We start from the raw sequence: 23,915 nt of genomic DNA, 5'->3' as shown, positions 1-23,915 counted from the left end.
TGTACTTCATGTGACAACAATCTCCCTTTTTCTCCATATGTCTGGGCTATGGGGTAGGGTTGCAAGACAGAAGCCTTTTCTTACAGAGAAAAACATCCAGGCCTGGCTAAAATTTGCAAAACAATACATCATCTCCCAAAAGCATGTGGGAAAATGTGTTATGGTCTGATGAGACCAAGGTTGAACTTTTTGGCCACAATTCCAAAAGGTACGTTTGGCACAAAAACGACACTTCGCATCACCAAAAGAACACCATCCCCATGGTGAAGCATGGTGGTGGCAGTATCATGCTTTAGGGTTGCTTTTCTTCAGCTGGAACTGGGGCTTTAGTCAAGGTGGAGGGAATTATGAACAGTTCCAAAAACCAGTCACGTTTGCCCCAAAACCTTCAGGTGTCTGCTAGAAAGATGAAGAGGAATTTTACCTTTCAACACAACAATGACCAAAAGCATACATCCAAATCAACAAAAGAATGCCTTCACCAGAAGAAAATTAAAGTTTTGGAATGGCCCAACCAGAGCCCAGACCTAAATCCAATAGAAAATATGTGGAGTGACCTGAAAAGGGCTGTGCACAAGAGATGCCCTCACAATCTGACAGATTTGGAGTGCTTTTGCAAGGAAGAGTGGGCAGATATTGCCAAGTTAAGATGTGCCATGCTGATAGACTCCTACCCAAGAAGACTGAATGCTGTAATTAAATCAAAAGGTGCTTCAACAAAGTATTAGTTTAAGGGTGTGCACACTTATGTAACCAGCCTATTGTATGTTTTTTACTTTTAATATTTTTTTCCCTAACAGATTTGTTTTTGAATTGAATTGTACAGGTTATAGGTCACATTAAAGGTGGGGAAAGTTTTGAAATTATTTATTGTAGTCTCATTTTTTATATCACAAAAACCTGACATTTTAACATGGGTGTGTAAACTTTTTATATCCACTGTATGTGTCCATTCGGTCACTGAGATCCAGTGACCAAAAAGTCCTGTCTGCCTACAAACCTGTCAAATTTGCTGGGCATTGTGTGTACTCATACAAGGTTGCAAAGGCCTGGAACTTCGTACCTGTATTCATCAGGTGAATACCCTCCCATCTTTCAAATCTGACTCTTTTCTTGCTCAAAACCAGGATAAACTATATCTCTAGATGTGAACAAGTACCTTTTCATTCCTTATACCTCCTTACTCTCCCTTCTTCACTTAGTTCCTTACTTCTATCAAATTCTCTTCCCTGACTTTCTCTCTAAATACATCATAAGCCTGTTTCTCTCTCATTTCATATTGCAATTCCTGTTTGTATTAAACTAATTTACCTTTATCTACAGTCTGTCTACATTTTCACTAAATATTAAATGATTGTCATATATCTTGCATCAATTCTTAAACCAGTGTTTTATATTATATCAGATTTGTTATAATTATTCGAACTGCAGATGTTTTTTGTTTTATTTTTGAAGATTGTAAAATTATTTTTCTTAAAATGTTTTGCAATAATTTGGAGATTTTCTCTCTGGAACTCTGCTGAACATGGGCTTCCATCAAGTTGGCCTTTCCAGGTAATCAAATATCAATAAATAAGCAAGAAATCTGGACAAAGCCATAAATAAAAGTGAGACAAAGGCACACAAATGGGGACAATTTTTAAATACTGCCCTTAGAAATTTAGAAAATTGATAGAATAACAGGTTTTGCATTAGCATTAATTTTTCTGAAGGTCATGAAGTCTGAAACTCAAATGTCTGTTCTAACTTCAGCCATTAATGATTTGCCACTAATTTGTCAGAATATCACAATTTTATGAAAAACGGACCATAAATATGAGGCAAAAATCTGGACATTCTGCGAAAATCTGTACATTCATATGAGTACCACAGAAAAATGCCCACTATCCGCGTAACTGTTTTACGGAAGGTCTGCATATTGTTGAGCTTCAGAACTTTATTATCAGCTAGCAAGCACTACAGTAAAAATCATATACTGGCCCATCAACGTTTCGAAAATGAATAAGAGCCCGAGGAGATTCTGAGAAACTTAACAGAAATAACAGTCTGGTGACTTTTCCACAAAATACATAAACGTGAAAAGAGAGAAATGGCAATATTCTAAATAACCCATCTTTTTTTTCCTAGTTATTGGAAAACTAATCTACGACAGGTCAGTATTCACGAAAACTGGAACTGGACAGGAACATAACGCTCCAGAACAAGGGGTGGAACGAGAAACGCTCCTCTGTGTTTTGCATTTAACAGGCACCGGATTATTGCTGCTTTAAAAACAGTACAGTAGTTTACAATAATACGTCTTAACAGATAAAACAGTAAAAAAAAAAAAAAAAAATGCACTAACAAAATGCTACATCTTTTATGCCCCTCCCATCCCCCCAATTAGATGGAGTAGTCCAGAAACCATGGATTAGTCAATCTGTGTGGCTAGGGAGGGTTTGGGTTTAATTAAACTTTGTCGGATTGCAGGTGTTTTCTTTACGGCACGAACAGTTCCCTCTAATTGAAGTTTCTTTGTAGATGTTTAATTTGTTTCTGTTTTGAATTGCATATTTCATCTGTTTTTATATGCACCCCACAGAGTAGTTGGAAGAGTCGGAGAAAGGCCCGATGTAGATGAAAACGGTGTTTATGTGTGCTGGTAAGAAGTCGATTGGTTCGACTCTGGTGAAAGAACTCTTGGGAAGTGTTTTGTGGATTAGCTACATTTTAAGAGTGGCAACGGCTAGTGGTTTGTTTGGCACAGTGACTGGTATAGCCACTAAAATTTGTCAGGTGTGAAATGCCGACGCAGCGGGACAGTACCATGTCCCACCCTGGAGAACATTCCCACCAGGTTCGAGTGAAGGCTTATTTCAAAGGGTAAGTGTGATGACTGATCATCTAGAGCCCGGGTGGTACACTGCCGTCTAAGTTTTAATGATCTGGATGCTTGAATTGTTATATGTCCATTGTTTTCACAGGTCTGAAAGTTGTTTCAGTTGATTGTTGAAACTTTACGGTGTATCTTTTAAAGATACCCGATTGGGAGCTCCCCTGTTAAGGCAGGGTAGTTGTTTTGCGTATACATTTGCAAATTAGTTTAGTTTTAAAATAGTAAGCATACCTCTCGGATGTCGACTGTCCAGATTTATGACTCATATTTTTGGTCCGTTTTTCTTAAAATTGTGGTTTTCTGGCAAATCATTGAGGACTGCAGTCAGAAAATGGTAGCAGACATTTACGTTTCAGATTTCATATCCTTCAGAAAATTTATGCTAATCCAAAACCTGATAGTGTATCAGCTTTCTATGTTTGTAAGAGCAATATTTAAAAATTGTCCTATTCTTGGGCATTTGTCCTCCCATTATTTGTGGCTTTGCCCAGATTTGTAGCTCTAAGAGCTATGACAGTAAATAGTTTAGTTATGTGGAAATCTGAACAATGAAATAGTTGCAAATGAAAGCTGTATTCTGCATGACGTAGCTTTGTTTCCACCCTTATCAGAAAGTAGGTGTGTGCAGATCAGTAAATACCTGTGAGTCATAGTTTGACTCAAGATGGTAATGCACATTTTTGTACAGATTCCTTAACAAAGAGCCATTGGAAGTGGAAAAATTTTACCCCCATTCCCTGGCAATATGTCTGGCATGTAAATATGCATTACATTATGGATTATTATTCTGTGAACTTTCTTCCAGTAGTTGCTCATGAAACAAGTATGTGCATACCCTTCTGTCTAGAATTTTGCAAGGTGGCCATGATTTTGGCTTTTATTTTTGCCCTGCCCCTCGTAACATTTTTGAACTTCTTGGAACTCTAGTAAATCACTAAAGATTACATTACAGTTTCATCTAAGAACTCCTGGGAAGTGCTTTGTGGATTAGCTGCATTGTAGAGTGGCAATGGTTAGTGGTCTGTTTGGCACAATGACTGGTAGCCACTAAAGTCTGTCAGGTGTGAAATGCCCAAAACATCTGTAGAGAAGTCATGTAGCTCTACTAACATTTTAAGTGAATTTAATAGCATTTAAAAACTGTCTAAAACATCTGCAGAGAATGTTGCTCTACTAACATTTTAAGTGAATTTTAATACTATTTAAAAACTGCCCCTGATTTTTGCTTTTTTTATCTCTGTTATTTCTGGTTTTGTCCAGAATGACAATGATTTACTAGCGGGAAGGTGAATGTATCCCCCCCATAGGATTGAAATCAAAATGTTAGAGCAAAACTAGTGCACACTTTAAGAGAAGTAAAACTTGACTTTAGAATTGACTGTTTGTTTTATCTTCTTTCAGGCTTTTTTTTGAAGAAGATTTAAAGTAACTGTCAATTTTTTGTTGAAACTTGTTTTGTTTGCAACATGCATTCTTAAGCCATGTCTGTTTTGGTTAACTGCACTCAGTCCCAACAGCAAGCGGTACTTGACTTTTGTTATTTCTGAAATATTCACAGTCCAAGCTGCCTTTTTGAAAAATGTTCAGTTTCAATGAGTTTCACCAAATTTCCATTGATTTTTCAAAGACTACACTTGCTTATGCAGTCCTTGAAAGTAGCTTGCTATCTTTTTCTCATTTAGTGTTCCTATGTGTGAAAATTATCCCACTATATGAATGAATGTGTGTGTAATTGTCAGTGAGCCTTGAAGCGGAGTAGTGTGATTATTTTCATGGCTCTCAATTTCTTTTCTTTTCCGAATTTTAAGGCACAGTGTCCAACAGGGGGGCAAAATGTTTTTACAGAATCACGAGTGGTATGAGTACAAATTACAGTGGATTTGAGCTCAACCTACAGTGTTTGTAGACTGTAATATAAGTTGTGAAATTACACTTTAAATCTTCATGTACTGGTCATGGTGATGTCCTTCCTCAGCTGTGATCAGAAGCTTTGGATATTGATGGAGGGATGAAGTCATGGATGCAAGCTGTAGAAGTGATGTCCCTTTGCACGGGATAGCTGGGATCACTCTTCAAGTGTGTAAGACGTTTTACAGTCCAGGAAGATCTTTGTACAGAGTCGGTGCTCCTATGAATGTAGAAGAGTCAGTTGAGCTGATTTAGGTGCCTTGGCAGTATGATGTTTGGTTCCTGTCTCTGAGGGAGTGTACTGGGCATGGTGTAGCCCACTGGGAGGAGGCCTGGGGACAGAATCATGACCTGCCTGGAGATACTGTATCTCCTCAGCTTCTCTGCATTTGTTTGGGGCTTAAGAGGGTGAGATGGAGAGTCTTATTTTTACCTTGGTGACTTGGCTAGTTTCATTAGGCTGACATGGGGAAAATCTGTAACATTCTTTGGTAAGTGCCGACTGACAGCACCTTATGAGTGCTAATACTGGACTAAATGAGACATGCTTATGAAGAAGTGCTGCATATTAGTATGCTGTTAAAATGTACTTGGAGAACAAGGCAGGTGTTCAGATCATTTTTGCTAGGCAGAAAGCACCATATTCTCTCACCATGAACTCTAATTGAAGGGTAGTTGAAGAGGGTAGAGAAGAGACCTCTGTGATCCTGTGTGCTGACAGGATTTGAACTCTCTCTTATATACCTGGGATAGTTAAACTGTTTGCTTAAACTGCTGTGTGCCTTTTTGATGTATCATCTATTAGCCTTTCTGTATTCGGAGCTGATCATGGTATGCCATTAGCCAGTCAGCCATCAGCTTTTGTTCATTTATTTTTTTGACTATTAATTGACTGACTTGATTTGCAGTTTGTTCAGTGGGATAGCCCAACTGAGCGATTCCTGTTTTTAGCGGAAATGCAGGAAAAGCTTCACATAAATGTGTTAGTAAGTATAACAGAAATGCAGAAAAATACACAGAACAAGAGTAATGTCTAGATATAGTTTTAAAAACACAGAATACTGTGCTATTTCATTGTTTACATAATCATGTGTTTCATATTTGTTAATACAGACATTTTATGTGTTCATTATCAAATTAACATTTAACAATTTTCATCTTGGAAAATCTAGACCTAAATATACCATTGTGGATACACTGAAAATGTAATAAAAAAGGTACAACATACAAGCGTTAAAGCAAATGTATTTTAGATAACTGTGTTTGTAGAATTAGCTCCTTGTTTCATATCATGATGTGTATGCCAATAGCTGCTACTAGTTAAAAGGAGTGTATAAACTGTGAAAGTGAATGGCAATTGTCAAAACTTTGAATACCTTGTAGAATATGGAGATCTGTATATTTTCTGGAAACTGAACTCATAATAAATGGGCTTAAATATTGCAGAAGAACATTGTCTGAGCTTTACAACTGGTACTTAATATTATTTGAGAGGAATTTAATTATTTCTAGTTTGACTGTTGAAGTAATAACCTGTTGACAGATGCAATGCAATTATTTGCTAAGATGGAGGTGCCTTGTATGGCAGCGGCCTCTCCAGCTCCCGATGTATGTTTTTTGTGGTCTGTTTTGATCCGTTTTGGGGTCCATTTGATCTGGTTGAATGTTCGTCATGTTGTTGTGTCCGTGTTAGTTGTTTTTATTATTGGGGTTATTGGATGGAGATCGTAACTGAGGATGAAAGTTTGGGCCTTCGGTGGCGAGTTGGGTGAGGTGCAGAGCGCTGGATTCAAACTCTTGGCTGCTGAGTTGTGTTTTTGGAAGTCCGGTGTTAGCTTTTGCTGAGTCTGAAGGAGCTGGATAGAATTTAGGGGCTGCTGATGACTGTCGAGGTGTCAGAGATGGAACTGGTGAGAGTTGAGAGAGGATGGTTGAACATACAGGGCCATTCAGAGCGGTCATGCTGGTTGCAGATGTCTGGGATCCGGTTCTTTTTTTGTCTGCCGGTTTTGTTTTGTTGTTCGGATTTGGTTGGTGGTGTTGGAAACGACCTGGCATGACTTGACTGGGATTTGAGTGCTGCTGGTGTGGAGAGAGTGATGGCGGTGATATAGTAGATTGCTGTAGTCTGCGAGAATCAAATGGTGAATGGTTTCTTCTGCACCTACTGTTACACTTTGGTCACTGTTGTAAATGTTGTACTTTTTTGTTCTGTGTTGCTGTGTTTTTCTGTTGTACTTAGAGTTGAAGAAACAAAATTTCATTCAGCTGTACACTTTTGTGTATTGTCTGAATGACAATAAAGTTACTTTTCAACTTGAACAATGGTTTAATATGTTTATAAAGTTGAATAGTTGGAGGAGAATGGGTAGGGATAGTAGGGGTTAGCATATGCACAGCTATTCGATTTGTAAATGTTGTATTTAAATTTGATTTGAATGAAGTAAACTTAAAAGTATATTGCTGAAATGCATGAACAACCACACTACAAGTAGTTGTGTAGTTAATTTTCTGATGAGGTTTGGATTTTTTATGTATAAACAAGTGTTTTGGGTTTCTAATGCCATGACAAGAATGGAGTCCAATCCTGAGTGAGGGTACAATTAGAGTTCAAGAAGTTTAATCTCAGTAGTTCAACAGGAACCATGATTGTTTTTATTGTAGAAGGCTGTGAGTTCTATTCTCACAGCAGGAAACTGGATTAATTTTTTTCCAGTACAGTATGGCAATGTAAGGGGGCTGCTGCACTCCTTAGTGTGTCATCCTTCAGATGAGACATTAAACTGTAGTGCTATCTGCCCAAGCTGATGGTAATTCGGGTGGGTATAAAAGATTCTATGGTACTTAAAAGAGTAGGAGTCCTGTATTTAACATGACATACACAGATATTTACAGGCACGAACACATTTCAATTTTTATAATTTTTTTTGTATAACATCCTTATTATTCTCCCATAACTGACCCCCCCACAACTTCTTCCACAACCATAGTCTTATTTTTTTCACAATATAATTTTCCATTAAACAAAATTTCATTCAGTCTTAAATCCAAGTAATAATCCAAAGTATATGCACGAAACCAGAAGCAGAGAACTCCGATGGTATATTAAAATTAAATTTATTGAACAATCATAATCCCAAAAACTGACGAACAAACCACTTAACATAAACGCCTTCACAATCACAGTATGCGTTTTCGTCTTATTCCATAGACTTCATCAGATGACCAGTGCATACATCATTATCAATTTATATTAATCATTTAATTACACAAACAATAGATGAAGTCTATGGAATAAGACAAAAACGCATACAGTGATTGTGAAGGCATTTGTATTAATTGGTTTGTTCGTCCATCTTTGGGATTATAATTGTTCAATAAATTTATTTTAATATACCATCTGAGTTCTCCACTTCTAGTTTCGTGCATATACTTTGGATTATTGGTTGTTCGTGCCTTTCCACATTCTTATTTTTTTCTTAAATCCAAGTAACTCAGATTGCTTAAGTAAATTCTTGTATATCCTGCTCACATTCGTTCTTCTTGTAATATCCATACACAATCGCACACTCTTTCAACTTTCATTTTTATGTGGCATATTCCCCTTTACTGGGAAAATATCAGTCTCCATAGGAAATCCTGACACACTATATTTTGGTACGCCACTTTTTCCTTCCTTTAGTGGCTTTAATCAGTTCTGGTAAAATTTTCCATGGATTTACGTAGTCTTGTTTACTTAAATTATTATGCCATATCCTTCTATGTTTTGTCTGTATCATTAGATTTTATTCTGTTACGTATTCTTTTTATCAAGAAAAAATTACTAAGAAATTAAAAATTATCATTTTTCTTATTCTCATAATCTCTCAGAACTGTTTGCACTTGCATTTAAAACATTCTTACTATTAATTTTGTATTCCCCTGCTTTACCCACTTCCTTGAACTTGTATTGAAGCATAATAAACAGCTGGATTTAGTAATCCCAATCCCCCTTTATTTTTGATTTGTATAAAACACTCCTGTTTTCACTGGGTTTAATCTTGAGCCCCATATGAACGAAATCACCAATTACACAGTTTGATTTTCGTATTTTGCAGGATCATATAAACATTTGCAGACATGCCATTTTCCCATTATTAGGGAATTGAGCCGGTAAAACTTTTTCCTGAACTCTAATCTAAGATGTACATTCTTAACAGAAAACATATTTATTTGACTTATTTTATCAAATGCTCCCATTACATCTTAACTACCTAATTTTTCCCAAATTTTATCCCTAGCAAAGATGCTTCATTTTTTGAAGAATACACACTCCCAATTTTCACCACATCACCCAAACTGTTAATTTTATCTTTATTCAGGGTCCTTCTCAATACCTTTAAACATCCATTCAGACAAACCAACACTTCCTTCATCCATATTTTGTTTGTAGCATCTACAATTATATCCTCTGTTTATGTCAAAACTACTGGAATCATCACCTCACTTTGCATCACATTGCTAGCATCTTTCATTTTATAAACTACTTCACTCACTGTTGCATTCATTACCAATGCAAACAATTTTCCACTCGTGGAACATTCTTGTTTTATACCACACGTAATGCATATTACTTTACTTAGCCACCCATTCATTAACGCTCACTCTATTATTTTGATGATTTGACATACACGCACTCCTAATTCTATTGCCTATTCCATACTTTTATAACATCTGCCATAAGTTTAACATTCTTCTTTTTACTTTTTCTCATCACAGTTTCTCACAGCCATTAACAATTCTTGACATCCCTTCCCTTTTATACCATATATGCTTTCTTCCAAACTGTACATCATCCTTCCTTCCATTTTCTCTATTATTCTCATAAAAATGATAATGTTTATTTAGTGTGAAGGGTCTCCGATATTTAATTCTTCTCCTCTTTCTTCCATAAAAATGTTAATTTCCCATTACCTAACTCTTCATAAACGAACCCTTCCTTCAACTGTTCATCCAGTATGTATACAAATCGCTCTCATTGCCAGTTCATTAATTTCTTGTTCATTCCATACCCTGTACCATTTGGGTCTGACACTTAATTAACATTTACTTTCCTAAGTACTTCATCCAATTATCTAATAGTAATTTATTTTTCAAAGTATTCTTTAACTTGTTCTGGATTTTTTTTCTTTTTACTTTCCATGCTCTGTCTGTTTTTTTTTTTTCCTTCTTTTTATTCTTGTACATAATTTCCACTATACTGCTATACTACAATAATTTATTCTTGTGTTCTTTTTATCTTTCCTTTTACATTTTTCGTTTCCCTCATTATCCTGATATCCTCATTTACTGTTTTACCCAAATATGCAGATACTTCTCGCTTCTCCTCTGTAAATAATATCTCTGTAAACCAGTAATGGTTTAATTTTTTCTTGATTTTCTATTGTATGCTTCTTTTTCCATGATATAATACTCTCTCTTGTATTATTGTCCAGGTTCACCAATACGTTTCTGTACATTTTCTCATACTTCACTTTCTTAAATTATCCTTCCATTGGGGGGGGGAAACACTTTTTTTAAATTCAATCCACAACTCATACCAGTTTTTATAGAAGTCCTTCATGGTTGTATGATCATTCTATAATTGCAGTACTTCTTACGCTTAGATTTCATCCTGTAATTTTTCATTTATTCTTTTTTAATATACTCCCTGTCTTCCATCTATATTGCTAAATGATCTGAAAAATCCTTTGCAACTGTATCGCCATCTGCTACCTGTATGTTCTCTCCACCTTACATCCACAACAGTTATCAATGTTACATCTAGTATTTTTACACAACAGTCACTTCAGAACAACCAGGTTCCATATTACATTCCCACCCCACATTTATTTCTGTTTGCAGTCTTTCTCTACTTGTCGGGAATCTTGCATCCTGTAAAAGAGCAACACTCATATCATATCACATTTAGCTTGCTATTCCAGTATCCCTATCCTTACAGAGCTAATAGTACTGTTCATATTTACAGAAAGTGCTCAAATTGTTGCCTTTCATTCTTTTTAAGTTTAGTTGAATACATTTACATTTTCTTTTTATTCTTTCCCATATTGAATATTTTCCTGGGTTAATTGCAAATAATCCTTGATCCTTAGAATAAGAGTTTTCACTGGTTAGAACTTAAAAAAAAAAAAAATTAGTATCGGTCCCTTTTTTTGACTGCTCTTCCTGCATGCACTTTCTCCCCTCATTTTCCCCTCCGTATTTTTTCTTCTTCACCTAGTTCGCCCTCTCCCCAGCCTCTTGTTGTCCTTTTTTGTGTATGTTTCCTTCCTTTTATTTTCATTATGTACTGTTGGAAAAAGTGTCAGTTTTTAACACAACCTACATTCAGGCATAGAGCTTCCCCCCACTGGTTACACTGTACCTCGTTTTAAGTGAAAAGTCCCAAGAAAATAAATTATTTAGGTTGGTCAGCAAATCTTGATGTCCCACTGTAAACCATCCACAAAAATAACACTTGGCAAGTGTTTCACCATGTTTATTCATATTTTAAAAATAGCTGCCAACCTTCCTCCTCCATTTTATAGGTTTCTCTCATCTCTTAACTTTCACAGTGTTGTCAGCAGTTTCACACAGATCCCGCATACATGTGTTAGCATCATGTCTTTAGGGTCATCAGTTCTAAACCGCAAAATAACATTACCACCAGTAAAGACTGTCATTTTTGTTGCTTAGTTCTATAAATTTCATCATCATCCCATCAGTTTCAAATGTCACAAAAAGTCTCTATGTATAAAAGACCACATTTTTTGAGCTTTAAAACCCAGAACAGTTACCATATTACCCCATACATAATATCTGTCTATTACAATGTCTTTTTTTTATTCTCACATTAGGTCTTTGCTTCTTTTTAAAACTTGAGTTTTTTACTGCTCTCCTTTTTTGGCTAGTGTTACCACTGCATATGTTTTAGTTATTGCATTATCTGCTGCCACAAAACCAGCCACCTTATCAGTTTGTTTCTGCTTTCCTCTCTTATCTCTTGTCACTGCTGCATTCTCTGCTGCCATGTGATCTGATTTATCATCCTCAGCACTTCCAAAAAAGTAATCTGCCATTTCACCTTATGAAACCGCATAACTGTCACCTGGATCATCCTGCTCAATTATTTTTAAAAGAATGTCATCTGCAAGCCCCCCCCACAGACGCCAGTCCTGTTATCTACACCACTTTAACAGACTGTCTAACTTCATTCTCCATGGAGACAACTGTTCACTTGTAGCCTTCACCACACAAGAATCTTTGGTTTGATATGGCATTTCAGAATGCAATTTTTCTCCAAATTTTCACTTTACCCCTCCAAACTCTCTGTAGCTTTTCTTTCCTTCTCCAAGCTGCTGCTTCCCTTAGACCTCTTCTTGCTGCTTGCACTATCTAGCTGCTCCAAAGAGTAGGGAAAGTCCGATGCCCTGACCATATTTCCCCCATCATCCTTATGAATACCATCTTGTTACTCCCCTGAAAAGAGACCAGCGGTAAACCAAAATCTAAAGAAATTAGTATTGTAATTTTTTGACAAGATTGCTGTTCTTGACTATGGCAATATACCAGAGTTGCCTCCGCCTGCAGTTCAAATGGAGTTGCATGTATAGGTAGCATGTGTAAGTATGCTTGAAACATCTTTTAGTATCCCTGTTACTGCTGCTACTATTGGAACTGTCTGGTATCTTTATCCCACATTACTGTAGTTTTTGATTGCATATACTGGTGTATTATGTAGTTTTGTCTGTCAGTATGTAGAACACTATAATTACTTGGTGTAGCTATTTCACTGATTTCTGATGCTTGCTTTTTATTTTGACTACTCTATATGGCTTTTGTTTTTGCTGTTGTAAATGTTGATAGTGGATGATGATCTTATGTGATCAGGACTACGCTTTCAATAGTGCCTCAGGACTACGCTTTCAATAGTGCCTTGTTTCCTGTGCTTTTTAGCTACTTGTATGTTGCAGTGCTGGCACCATCTATAGTGCTGTAGTCTTGCCATGGAAGACATTTAAGAAGTTTGAAGAAATTAAGTTGTTTAAGGATTATGCAGTGCTGTGTTCTTTTCAGGAGACTAATTTCAAATTTGTTAACAAAAATCCAACCGGGATGGTAGTTTGTTAGAATGGAGGACACTTAAATTTAGACCATTAAAGAGTTAGTAGTAGTAGAAAACATGTGCTATGATTATACCTGCTTTGGGTATGAGAAAAAGCCCTGCTCTGCATATCTGACCAAAGATGGTTTATCTTGAGGGCTATTCTGTGTGTGTGTGTGTGTGTGTGTGTGTAAATAATCATTTGTTTACAAAATAGTTACTGTGGATAAGGGCACAGGAAGATAATGTGGTTAGAAAGGGACCTGATGTGTTAGTCCAAAGATTCAGATCTGTAGGTGATCAGTGTGCGGTCTTAGACTGAGTCTGAATATTGGAAGTTCATACCCATGGTGGAAGTGCATATTCCCTGTATGCTGTTGGGGTCAGGTTGCATTTGGTAACTTGATTTTTGAATTATACATATGTTCCCTTTTCTTTACTTTACTTTAAAGTGATGAGCAGTAGTGATTTAACTTGAGAGATCATCACTCTGGTAGTTATTGGACATTTTTGGGGCAGTGGGAAGGATCCAAGGACTGTATCTACTGCCCTTTACATATTTGAGTGTTGGTCATTTGTCACATATTAGTGGCAGTGACGGGCAATCTCTGACACTAGGATGTTAACTGAAGCATTAGGTGCAATGCTTGGAATGTCTATGAAGTGTTGTTCGAAAACTAACTTTCAATGTAATAAACTACTTGGAAGTAAGGGGAATTGTTTTATTTCATTGTGTATGCACACTGGTTTGTACAGCAAATTGAAATGGAAGGATTGCTGGATTATAGATTGTTTGCTCAAATCTTACCACTTTGGCTATTTAATGGTCACATCTCCGCTGAAAATTACTGGGAGAAAATTCTGTGTGTCAGTTATTAAAATGGAAACTAGAGCAAGGAAGTGTAAGGTCAGGTTTGTTGATTTTATTATTATGTGTTTATGGGTATAGTTTGCCAGGATGCATACAGAGTGCATATATAAGAAAGGTATAGTTTGCCAGGATGCATACAGAGTGCATATATAAGAAAGGTAGAGTCCCATGTCTAAGCTAAAGCATTAGGGTTGAAAAATGAAGGCAGTGAAACCAGTAGTTTACTGACTAAAATATTATGAGGATTTATTATATGTGATAAGCATTTTACTATGCCAGCCTTATAATAAATGCTAATGTTTGGGACTTCTTCCCTTCTGCTTTTTTTTGACAGACACAGAAGTAACTGTGTTGCCTTGGTGTTTTTCCACTGCAATTTGATTTTTTTTTCGGTAGGGAACAAACTGATATCTGTTTGATACTAGACAAGTCTGTATGTAGGAGTTTAGGGATGTGAGATGGCATGTCTCATAGCTATCCACTCACCTTCATGTTTTGCCACTAGTTGAGAATATGCGAGCAACAGCCAATATATTCAAGCATATGGAAGCTGTGGTGGTGCAGCGGTAGCGTTGTCTCCTCACAGCAAGAGGTTCTCCTGTTCGATTCTTGGTTGGAGCACTTTCTGTGTGGAGTCTGCATGTCCTCCCCGTGGTCGAGTGGTGTTCGAAAGACATGCGTGAATGGTTGTGCCTTTGTTGAAGGTTGGGCATCGAGCTGGCACCTCGGCACTGTAAAAATCTACTGCCAATCATTAGCGGACCGGAGTTCTGCTGTGGTGACCCCTAACCGGGAAAGGCCGAAAGAAGAACAGGTAGTTAACTAGTCATGCAGTCCAGGAGACCACCGAGAAGCCAAGCTCAATTTTCTCATTTATTCCACATTACATCCTGGTTGGGTGATTTGCTCAAAGTTTCTTAGTAGGTAAGTGGAAGTTCAAACCTCAAGCTTCTTAACTCTCATAGCCTTAATCATGTGCTCCAACTGCTCAAAATATTGAGACCAGTACTATTTTTGTGTATTTAGGATTATAGGAGGTTACTAGGTTATCAACCAGGAGGTCATTTCAAGCCTAGCAGTTTCATCCCAATATAATAGCCTAGTACTTACCTATGAACCTATCTGCCCAAGGGCATCTATAAGCCTAGCCAGAATGTGTTGGCTTTCACCACCCCCTTAGATTAGTTCCCTGTGCCTCTGTCCAGCAGAGCCACTGCAGTGATCCCCGGGGTAAATTTTCTGTTTCCCATCCACTCGTCAAGGTTTCTGTTGAAGAGTGTTAGTGAGGGGCTCTGCCTAATGTAGATTGGAATCCTGTTCCAAAGCATGGGGAGTCTCTGGGACAGGAATCTATCCCTCCAGTACATTCTATTTATCGTTGTGGTGAGGTTTAGATCTCTGTAGCGTGTTGCTCTTGGGGATTTTTTTTTTTTTTTTTTTTTTTTAGATGGAGCATGTCCATCAATTCTGGGTTGGACATGGCCTTGTATGTCAGGCAGAGATCACCTCTGAGTAAGCAGTATGCAACCGAGTACAGCTGGAGTTTCTTCAGTCGGGCTGCATAGGGCATCTGTTTGAGGCCAGTAATCCTCTTGGTGAGGTACTTCTGTGGTCTTTCCAGTTGTTGCAGGTGTCTTGTAAGGTACAATCCAGATGGGGCATTGTACTCTGACTGGTCTGATGAGTGAGGAATAGAGGGGCACAATAATCTCTTTTGTTCTAGATGTGAATCCTTTTGTGATTAGGTGGGCCACATAGAAGGATTTTCTAACCACCTTAGCAATATGATTATCAAAGGAGAGAATACTGTCTACTTGGGTCCCCAGATCTCTTATTGCATTTTCTGCATTTAGGGGACTACCACCTATGTGGTAGTTCGCGGATATTTTTTTTCCAAAGGGGATGACTGTGCACTTTTTGGCATTTAGCTTGAGGCCATGATATTGACACCAGGTATCCGTCTCAGTGAGACCCTTCTGGGGGATGTCTGTATCAACCGTAGAGCCAATTATGGCCCCCAGTTTGCAGTCGTCTGCGAACTTGGTCAGCCATAGTCCTCCTGTGCTTGCCTGTACCTCTGAGAAGTGTATACCGAACAGGAGGGGTCCCAGGACTGAGCCCTGGGGGACGCCACTTGTAACCGGTTTAGAGTTGGACCTAGAGCTTGCGACTCTCACTGTGTGGGTTCTATCCGTGAGCCAATTGGCAACCCATTTCGTGACGTAGGGGTTTATGTTCAGGCTGGTGAGCTTATCTATAATACCAGAATGGGGAATGGTGTCAAGTCTTCGCGAGGTCTAGGTAGGCTGTGTGGACCTCCTTTCCCTTGTCTAAAGCCTTGGTAACTGAAGTCCACCAGGTTTAGGAGGGATGATCTGCCCTTAACAAAGCCAAACTGGGGTAGGGTCCAATGTTTGGAGGTTCCCAATGTCTCTGTTAATGAGTTCCATGATGATGTGCTTCATAGCCTTGCAGACCAGGCTAGTCAGGCTTATAGGGCGATAGTTCCCGGGGTCCTTTGTGGCTCCACCTTTGTGGAGCTGGATAACTGTTGCTGTGCGCCACACTATGGGTACGTAGCCTGTAGAGAGGCTGAGTTTTTTGAACAGTGTGTTTCGGTGAGGAGTTAGTTCATTTTGGAGCTCGTGTAAGACACAGCCTGGGACACCGTCCGGTCCCATTGAAGCTGTGTTTTGGGCTTTGGATTAACCTGGGTGTCAGTGATTGCCGGGGCTCTACATCAATATCAGTCGGTTCAGTTTATTTTGTACCATTCTGCACTAAACTCAGAGCAGATCTGAGAGTTTCCACTTAGGTTCTTGACATAGCTAAAGAATGGTGTGTGGTTATCTTTGGAGTCCTTGGCAATTTTTCTTTCGAAGCTAGCCTTGGATGATTTTATGAGGGATTGTAGTTTCTTGCTGATACTGATCAGGGATGTCTTTCCTTCTTGGGATTTCTGTACTAGTTTCCTCCTCCTATTGTATAGCTTATGTATGGCAGGGGTCCACCAGACTGGTTTCCTTTTCTTGGAGGAGCGAGTCTTGGTTTTGTTTGGGATAGCACAATCCATGCATTCTTGCAGGTGCTCATAGAGTGCCTTTGTAAGGGATTCAGCAGCTTGGACAGTGTTGTCCTTTAGCATGGGGGCCATGAATCTTTCCACCTCGGTCTTAAGTAATGTGAAGTTTGCTTTTGAAAAGTTTTTTTCACGGTGGCTTCCTTGATTGGGGGTGGGGGCGGAATGTGGATATCCGGAGTGATTTAGTCTATGGTCTGATCTAACCAGTGAGGGGTTGACCTCTGGTGTAGAACACTGGTCGCCTATGTTGGTGATGACCAGGTCCAATATGTTGTCACCTCTGGTGGGGATGTTGACCAGTTGATCCAGGGCGTTCGAGTTTATGAATTCTAGGAAGTGTTGGGCGAGGGAGTTGGTACTTGAGTAGTTCTCCCAGTTAATGTTTGGGTAATTGAAATCACCCAATATTAGGGTGTTTGGTAGGACCTTCATATTTTCCAGTGTCTCCAGAAATGTGGAATGGGGGTCCTGGGTCATGGTGGGTGATCTGTAGCAAGCTACAATATGAATTGCAGTTTTGCCCATTGTTAGTTGTATATGGTTGATATCTGAGGCATTGTGCTGTGTCACTAACCTGGAGGTGTGGGTATTCTTGATGAATATGGATACACCTCCCGCCTTTTGTGTTTCAGTCCGGGTTCTGTGGCCAAAAAGTATGGTATGAGTTATAGCCTGATAGTGCTGGGGTGCTCAATGGAGCCTTAAACCAGGTTTCTGTTACTGCACAGATGTCGATGCAGTTTGAGGTTTAGACTTCTGGTGTTGAGTAGCATTACCTTCAGTTTTTGGTACTTGTGCTATTTACGGTGGTGGGTTTGTCTTTTGAGCCTTGCCTAAAAAGGCACTATGGGGGTGGCAAAAGCCTTGGCCAGTATTTGAAAGCCTAAAGGTGACAGGTGCAAGCCATCTCTTGCGAAGCAACGTGGCTTGTCTAGCATGTTATCCCAGGTGGACAGATACTGGATCCCCTTTGAATGACACCAGAAACTTAGCCAATTGTTGAAATTGATAATTTTTTCTTTATACTGTGGCATCATTCTTGGTGAGGGCAGGGTGCTACTCGGGGTCATACCGGCCTGGGCTATGTGATCAGAGAGCTCTTCCATGTCTCTTTTCTTGAAGTCCAGGGAGGTATGTGTCTAGTCATTCACACCAACATGGACAATGACAGAGTCGTATTTGTACTTGTTCTGGAGCGACCTGAGTGCTTGTGTTATGTGGTGGATCCTGGCACCCAACAGGCAGCTATCTGTAACCTTCTCCAGCCTAGTATTTTGCTTTAAGGGCTGTGATTTTGCACTGTTATAAAGCTTTTTTTATTGTTTCACTGCATTTATGTACAGTTTTAAACTGTTTTAACATTACTTAACTGTAAACTGCTTTTTCATACTGAGAGTTGTATTTTCTGTTTGTGATTGCTCTATCCGAAACTTTATGTGCATTTTTGTCTGTTTAAAAGCATTCTCGAGTCTGCTCCTTGATCTATTTAAAACTTTCATTTCGTGGCTACAGCTAGGAACTGTAATTTTTTCCCACCCACCCTAGTGTTGTGTGTTTTTATACTTGGTGGCTTTGCAGTTGCCCGCCCATACTGTATATTTGATCTGTGACACTCCTCCCAGTCTAGTGTCATTAGTTCACTCAATCTAATAGAGAACATTTGTGAAGGTCAACCCACTCAGATTCTTAACGTTGAATTAACTTCTGTTCCAGCTTTCTCCATTTCCACTTTACTGGAAAAAAAAAATAAGCTTGCTTCCCCCCCTTTCCTGTGGCAGGTCAGATACGAATTTGCTGTGTCCAGGACTGTTTGTGAGCTCCTAAGCCCCCCCACTTAACTGGGGTTAAACTATTCCTGGCGCCATAAAGTCTGTTTTTCAAAATTTCCCTTGCAACTAGCCAGCTTTTTAGTTTTAGCACTCATCTATTTCTTTGATCTCAGCACTTGTTCAGAACTCTTTGTAAGCACTAAATAATTTACAAATTACTACAGCACTCAACTTTCCTCACTTGTCTAGAGGAAAGCAGTTTTTAGTACTTAATAAATAAGCACCTATTCAGGCATGTCTAAAGGTCAGCTCCCGGTGTTTTCTCCTGTCTACCTGATGAATCTGGGCATCTTGAGACAATGCAGCAATTGCCTCATGTACACAGACAACCCTCTCCTCCTATCATCCAACACTACGACCTGTGAGAGATGCACTTATATAGCCAAACTGGAAGCAAAGCTCTCTTTACCAAAGACAGGCCTAGATAGTCAAGAGGAGAAGGTAAACACTTGCACCGCACCACACTCATCACATAGTCCCTCAAAACCTACACCACCAAAACACACACACAGAACCACACAACACACAGCTACATTCGCGGAGGCTCTCTGTACTAATCTGCCCAAACAACAGAGACCTCCAAAGCAGAAATGCAAGCAACCTCCACCCCCCCAACACAACCCAAATGACACATAGTCCACATATTCAGTGTGCCACTCAACTACAGCCCATAAGGCATAACGTACCCAACACTCTAGTCATTGGTGACTCTATAGTCAGGCACACTGATGTTCCACTCACCAGGCTAAACAAGGAAAAAGTTACTGTCAGCTGCCTGTCAGGTGCCAGGATCCGCCACATAACGCACGCACTCAGGTCACTCCACAACAAGTACAAATATGACTTTGTCATTGTCCATGTTGGTGTGAATGACCTGAGATGTACCTCCCTGGACTACATGAAAAGAGACATGGAGGAGCTCTCTGATCTTGTAGCCCAGGCCGGTATGACCCTAGCCCTGAGTAGCATCCTGCCATCACCCAGAATGACACCACAGTACACGGACAAAATGATTGACTTTAACAATTGGCTAAGCTTCTGGTGTCATTCTAAGGGAATCCAGTATGTGTCTGCCTGGGATGACATGATCGACAGACCATGCTGCTTTGCCAGAGATGGCCTGCACCTGTTGCCCTTGGGATTCCGGATACTGGCAAAGGCTCTTGCCACCCCTATAGTGCCGTTTTTAGGCAAGATTCAAATGACAAATTCACCACCGTAACAGGTACAAGCAAGCAAAATATGAGGGTAATGCTACTCAATGCTAGAAGTCTAAACCTCAAAATGCACTCACTCGAGGCACACCTTAAAATGGAGAACATTGACATCTGTGCAGTGACAGAGACCTGGTTCAAAGCTCCAGAGAGCACCCATGCATTACCAGGCTATAATTCATACCACACCTTTCGGCCACCAAAACCAGACCGAAACACTAAAGGTGGAGGCGTGTCCATATTCATTAAGGATATCCACACCTCCAAGCTAGTTGCTCTGCATAATGCATCCGAGATTATCCAAGTTCAACTAACTCAGGGCAAAACCGCAATCCAGATTGTAGCTTGCTACAGAGCCCCCACCATGCCCCAGGATTCCCACTCCTCTTTTCTTGATACACTGGAAAATATTAAGGTACAACCCAACACTCTAATAATGGGTGATTTCAACTACCCTACCATTAACTGGGAAAACTACTCCTGTACCAACTCTTTTGCTCAACGTTTTCTGGAAATCATCAATTCCAACGCTTTGGATCAACTTATCCACACCCCCACCAGAGGCAGCAATATCCTAGACCTGGTCATCACCAACATGGGTGACCGGTGTTCCACACCAGAGGTCAGCTCCTCGTTGGTCAGATCCGACCACAAGCTAATCACCCTAGACATCCACATCCCGCTCCCACCCCCTTTAGGAAAACAACCGTAAAAAATTTAATCTGGTAGTCTTCTGCCATAAACAAACTCTACAACAGAAGAAAGAAACTGTTGCAAAAAAAGAGTAAAATCCCATGATTGGAGGAACTCCCTGGTCAGCCTCAGTAAGAAGCTGAGATCCCTCATAAAATCCTCCAAAGCTAGTTATGAAAACAAAATTGCCACTGATTCTAAAGACAACCACAAAGCATTCTATAGCTATGTTAAAAATCTCAATGACAACACTCAGATCTGCTCTGAGTTACAGCACAATGACACTAAATATACAGAACCAACTGATATTGCCAACATCCTGGCAGATGGGTTCAGTGCTAACTTTACCCCCCTCTCACCCCCTAAAGGGCCCATCTTTATACCGGAAGAATGCAAAGTTCCTGTAATCACGGCTGCACAGGTAAAAACTTCACTCTCCAAAGCCAAGAACACAGCATCCATGGGACCTGATAACATCCCAGGCTGCCTTCTACATGAACTACAGAATGAACTGACACCCCACGTAAGTACCATGTTCAATCATAGCCTAACCTCAGGCTTTGTGCCCATTGAATGGCGCACCGCGACAGTTGTCCCACTCCACAAAGGGGGGGGGGGCACAACAGACCCGGGAACTACCGCCCCATTAGCCTGACGAGCCTCGTCTGCAAGGCCATGGAACGTATCATCATGGAACTCCTAAACAAAGACATTGGAGATCTCCAAACCCTGGACCCCACACAGTTTGGGTTTGTAAAAGGCAGATCATGTCTCCTAAACCTGAAGTCACCAAGGCCATGGATGAGGGTAAGGTGGTTCACACAGCCTATCTAGATCTCGCCAAGGCGTTCTACACCATCCCCCACTCTGGAATTATAGATAAACTTACTAAACTAGGTATAAATCCCTATGTCACAAGATGGGTTGCCAACTGGCTTACTGAAAGAACCCACACTGTGAAAGTAGCAGACTCCAAATCAGACTTCAGACCAGTGAAAGTGGAGTACCACAGGGTTCAGTCCTGGGTCCTCCCCTGTTAGCCTGTACTTCAGAGAAGTAGATATCAAACACAGAAGGTCTTTGGCTAACTAAATTCGCAGATGACTGCAAACTAAGCGCCATAATTGAAACTCCTAACGATGTGGACATCCTACAAAAGGGCCTCACTGAGACAGATGCCTAGTTTCAAAGACATGGTCTCAAGCTCAGTGCCAAAAAGTGCATTGTCATCCCCTTTGGTAAAAATTCTGTACCCGTGAACTACCACATAGGCGGTAGTCTACTTAACACTGAAAGTGTGATAAGAGACCTTGGGATACAGGTGGACAGTAGTTTCTCCTTTGATAATCGCATCACCAAAGTGGTCAGGAAATCCTTCTACGTGGCACACCTCATCACAAAAGGTTTCTCATCCAGAAAAAGAAGAGGTCATTGTTCCCCTGTACTCATCACTCATTAGACCCATTATAGAGTGCAACACCCCTTTTGGTATGTACCTCACAAGACATCTACAACAACTGGAAAGGCCGCAAAAATATCTCACAAAGAGGATTACTGGCCTTAAACAGATGCCTTACGCAGACCATCTCAAAAAACTCCAGCTTTACTCCGTCGCATATCGCCTACTCAGAGGCGATCTCTGCCTCACATATAAAGCTGTGTCAAACCCAGAGCTGTTGGACATGCTCCACTTAAAGAAATCCCAATCCCTCCGAGCTACACGCTCTAGGGACCTAAACTTTGTCACCACAATAAATAGAACATGCTGGAGGGATAGATTCGTGTCCCAGAGACTTCCCATACTCTGGAACAGACTACCTATCTATGTCAAACAGAGCTCCTCATTAGCACTCTTCAAGAAAAATCTTGATGATTGGATGGGTAATAGGAAATTCACCCCGGGGATCACTTCTGTGGTTCTGCTTGACAGGGGCACAGGAAAATAATTATCTTGGGTTGCGAAAGCCAGGGTACATTTTTGGCTAGGCTTGTATAGGCCCTAGGGCCAAGAGCCTAGTACCTACCTATGAACCTATGTGAAGTATGTGTTTCATGGTTTGTGATGGGGTGTGGAGGTTGCTTGGGTGTCTGCTTTGGAGGTCTCTGTTGCTTTTGCAGATTTTTATTTAGAGCCTTGGGGTATATTTTCGTGTATTTGTGTGTGTGACTTGCCGGTGTTGGTTTAGTAGGTCTTTGTGAGACTGGTGGTGTGATGCAAGTATTTTCCTTCTCCTCTTGACTGTCAGTTCCAGTCTTAGGTTGAGAGAACTTTGCCTCCAGTTTGGCTGTATAATTGCATCTCTCACATATATTAGTGTTTTGGTGGTAGGAGGAGAGGGTTGTCTGTGTACATGAGGCAGTTGTAAGATTGCCTCAAAATGCCCAGATTCACCAGTTGGACTTGAGAGTACACCTGAAACTGCCCTTTGGACATGCCTGAATAGGTAAAGTGAGCTGTTTTACTGATTGGATGGTAGGGACGAATAGAGGGCCTTGTCCTTCTGAACAGTATAGGGGGTTTAGTGCTAGGGTTAATTAGTGCTTGCTATGAGTTTTGAGCAAGTGCTGGGCTGTGAAATAAATGGTTTGAGTGCTTAAGTTAAAGTTTGTCTAGTTCCAAGTGAAAAATTGAAGAGTAGACTTTGTGGAGCCGGGAATAGTTTACATACTCTAGTCAATACCCAGGATTGTATTTATTAATGACTGCCCACGCCCTGGAGGGTTGTGGCTGCTTTCCCTGGTAAGAATTTACAGTGCCCCATCCGGTGCCCCATCCACTCGTCTATGTTTCTTTTGAACAGTGTCGTAGAGGTGCTCCACTTCACATGAAATGGCAGCCTATTCCAAAGATGCAGCAGTCATTGGGAGAAAAATCTATTCCTCAAGCACGTCCTATTCAAGTTGCAGGCCATGTTTAGGTCCCTGGAATGGGTAGCTGTAGTCCTGTTTGATTTATGGATGTGCAGCAAATTCATTAGGTTTGGGTCGGAGATTACTATGTAAGCCAGGCATAAGTCTCCCCTAAGAAGTCTATATATGATACTATGTAGAGTGACAGTAACGTTAGTCGATCTGTATAAGGCATGTGCTGGAGTCCCTTGTTCTTAGTTAGAAACCTCTCCGGTCTCTCCAATTGCTGCAGGTGCTTTGTACAGTGCATGCAGAAAAGGGCGTTGTACTCAATTATAGGCCTTATTAGTGATGAGTATAGAGGGGGTTATAACCTCCTTTGCTCTAGAGGTGATGCCTTTGCTAATCGAGCCTTCCTTACTACAGTAGACACATGGTGGTCAATGTTAAGGTCACAGTCTACTTGTGATC

At 40.1% G+C, this 23,915-nt stretch overlaps 1 protein-coding gene across 1 annotated transcript in view; it reads left to right on the top strand.

The window, feature by feature from the left end:
* The first annotated feature begins 2,448 nt into the window (after window positions 1–2,448).
* The window catches only part of PRKCI (protein kinase C iota), a 1,721,954-nt gene continuing 1,700,487 nt past the window's right edge, over window positions 2,449–23,915 (top strand). The window contains exon 1 of the mRNA XM_044070065.1: window positions 2,449–2,862. Within this exon, the coding sequence (XP_043926000.1) occupies window positions 2,783–2,862 (80 nt within the window). The 5' untranslated portion in view covers window positions 2,449–2,782. The remainder of the gene's footprint in view (window positions 2,863–23,915) is intronic.

This window comes from Protopterus annectens, chromosome 4.part1 (genome assembly GCF_019279795.1).
Source record: "Protopterus annectens isolate FY-2018-M chromosome 4.part1, PAN1.0, whole genome shotgun sequence".
Classification (NCBI taxonomy): domain Eukaryota; kingdom Metazoa; phylum Chordata; order Ceratodontiformes; family Protopteridae; genus Protopterus; species Protopterus annectens.
This window is presented reverse-complemented; position numbering and strand designations above follow the sequence as displayed.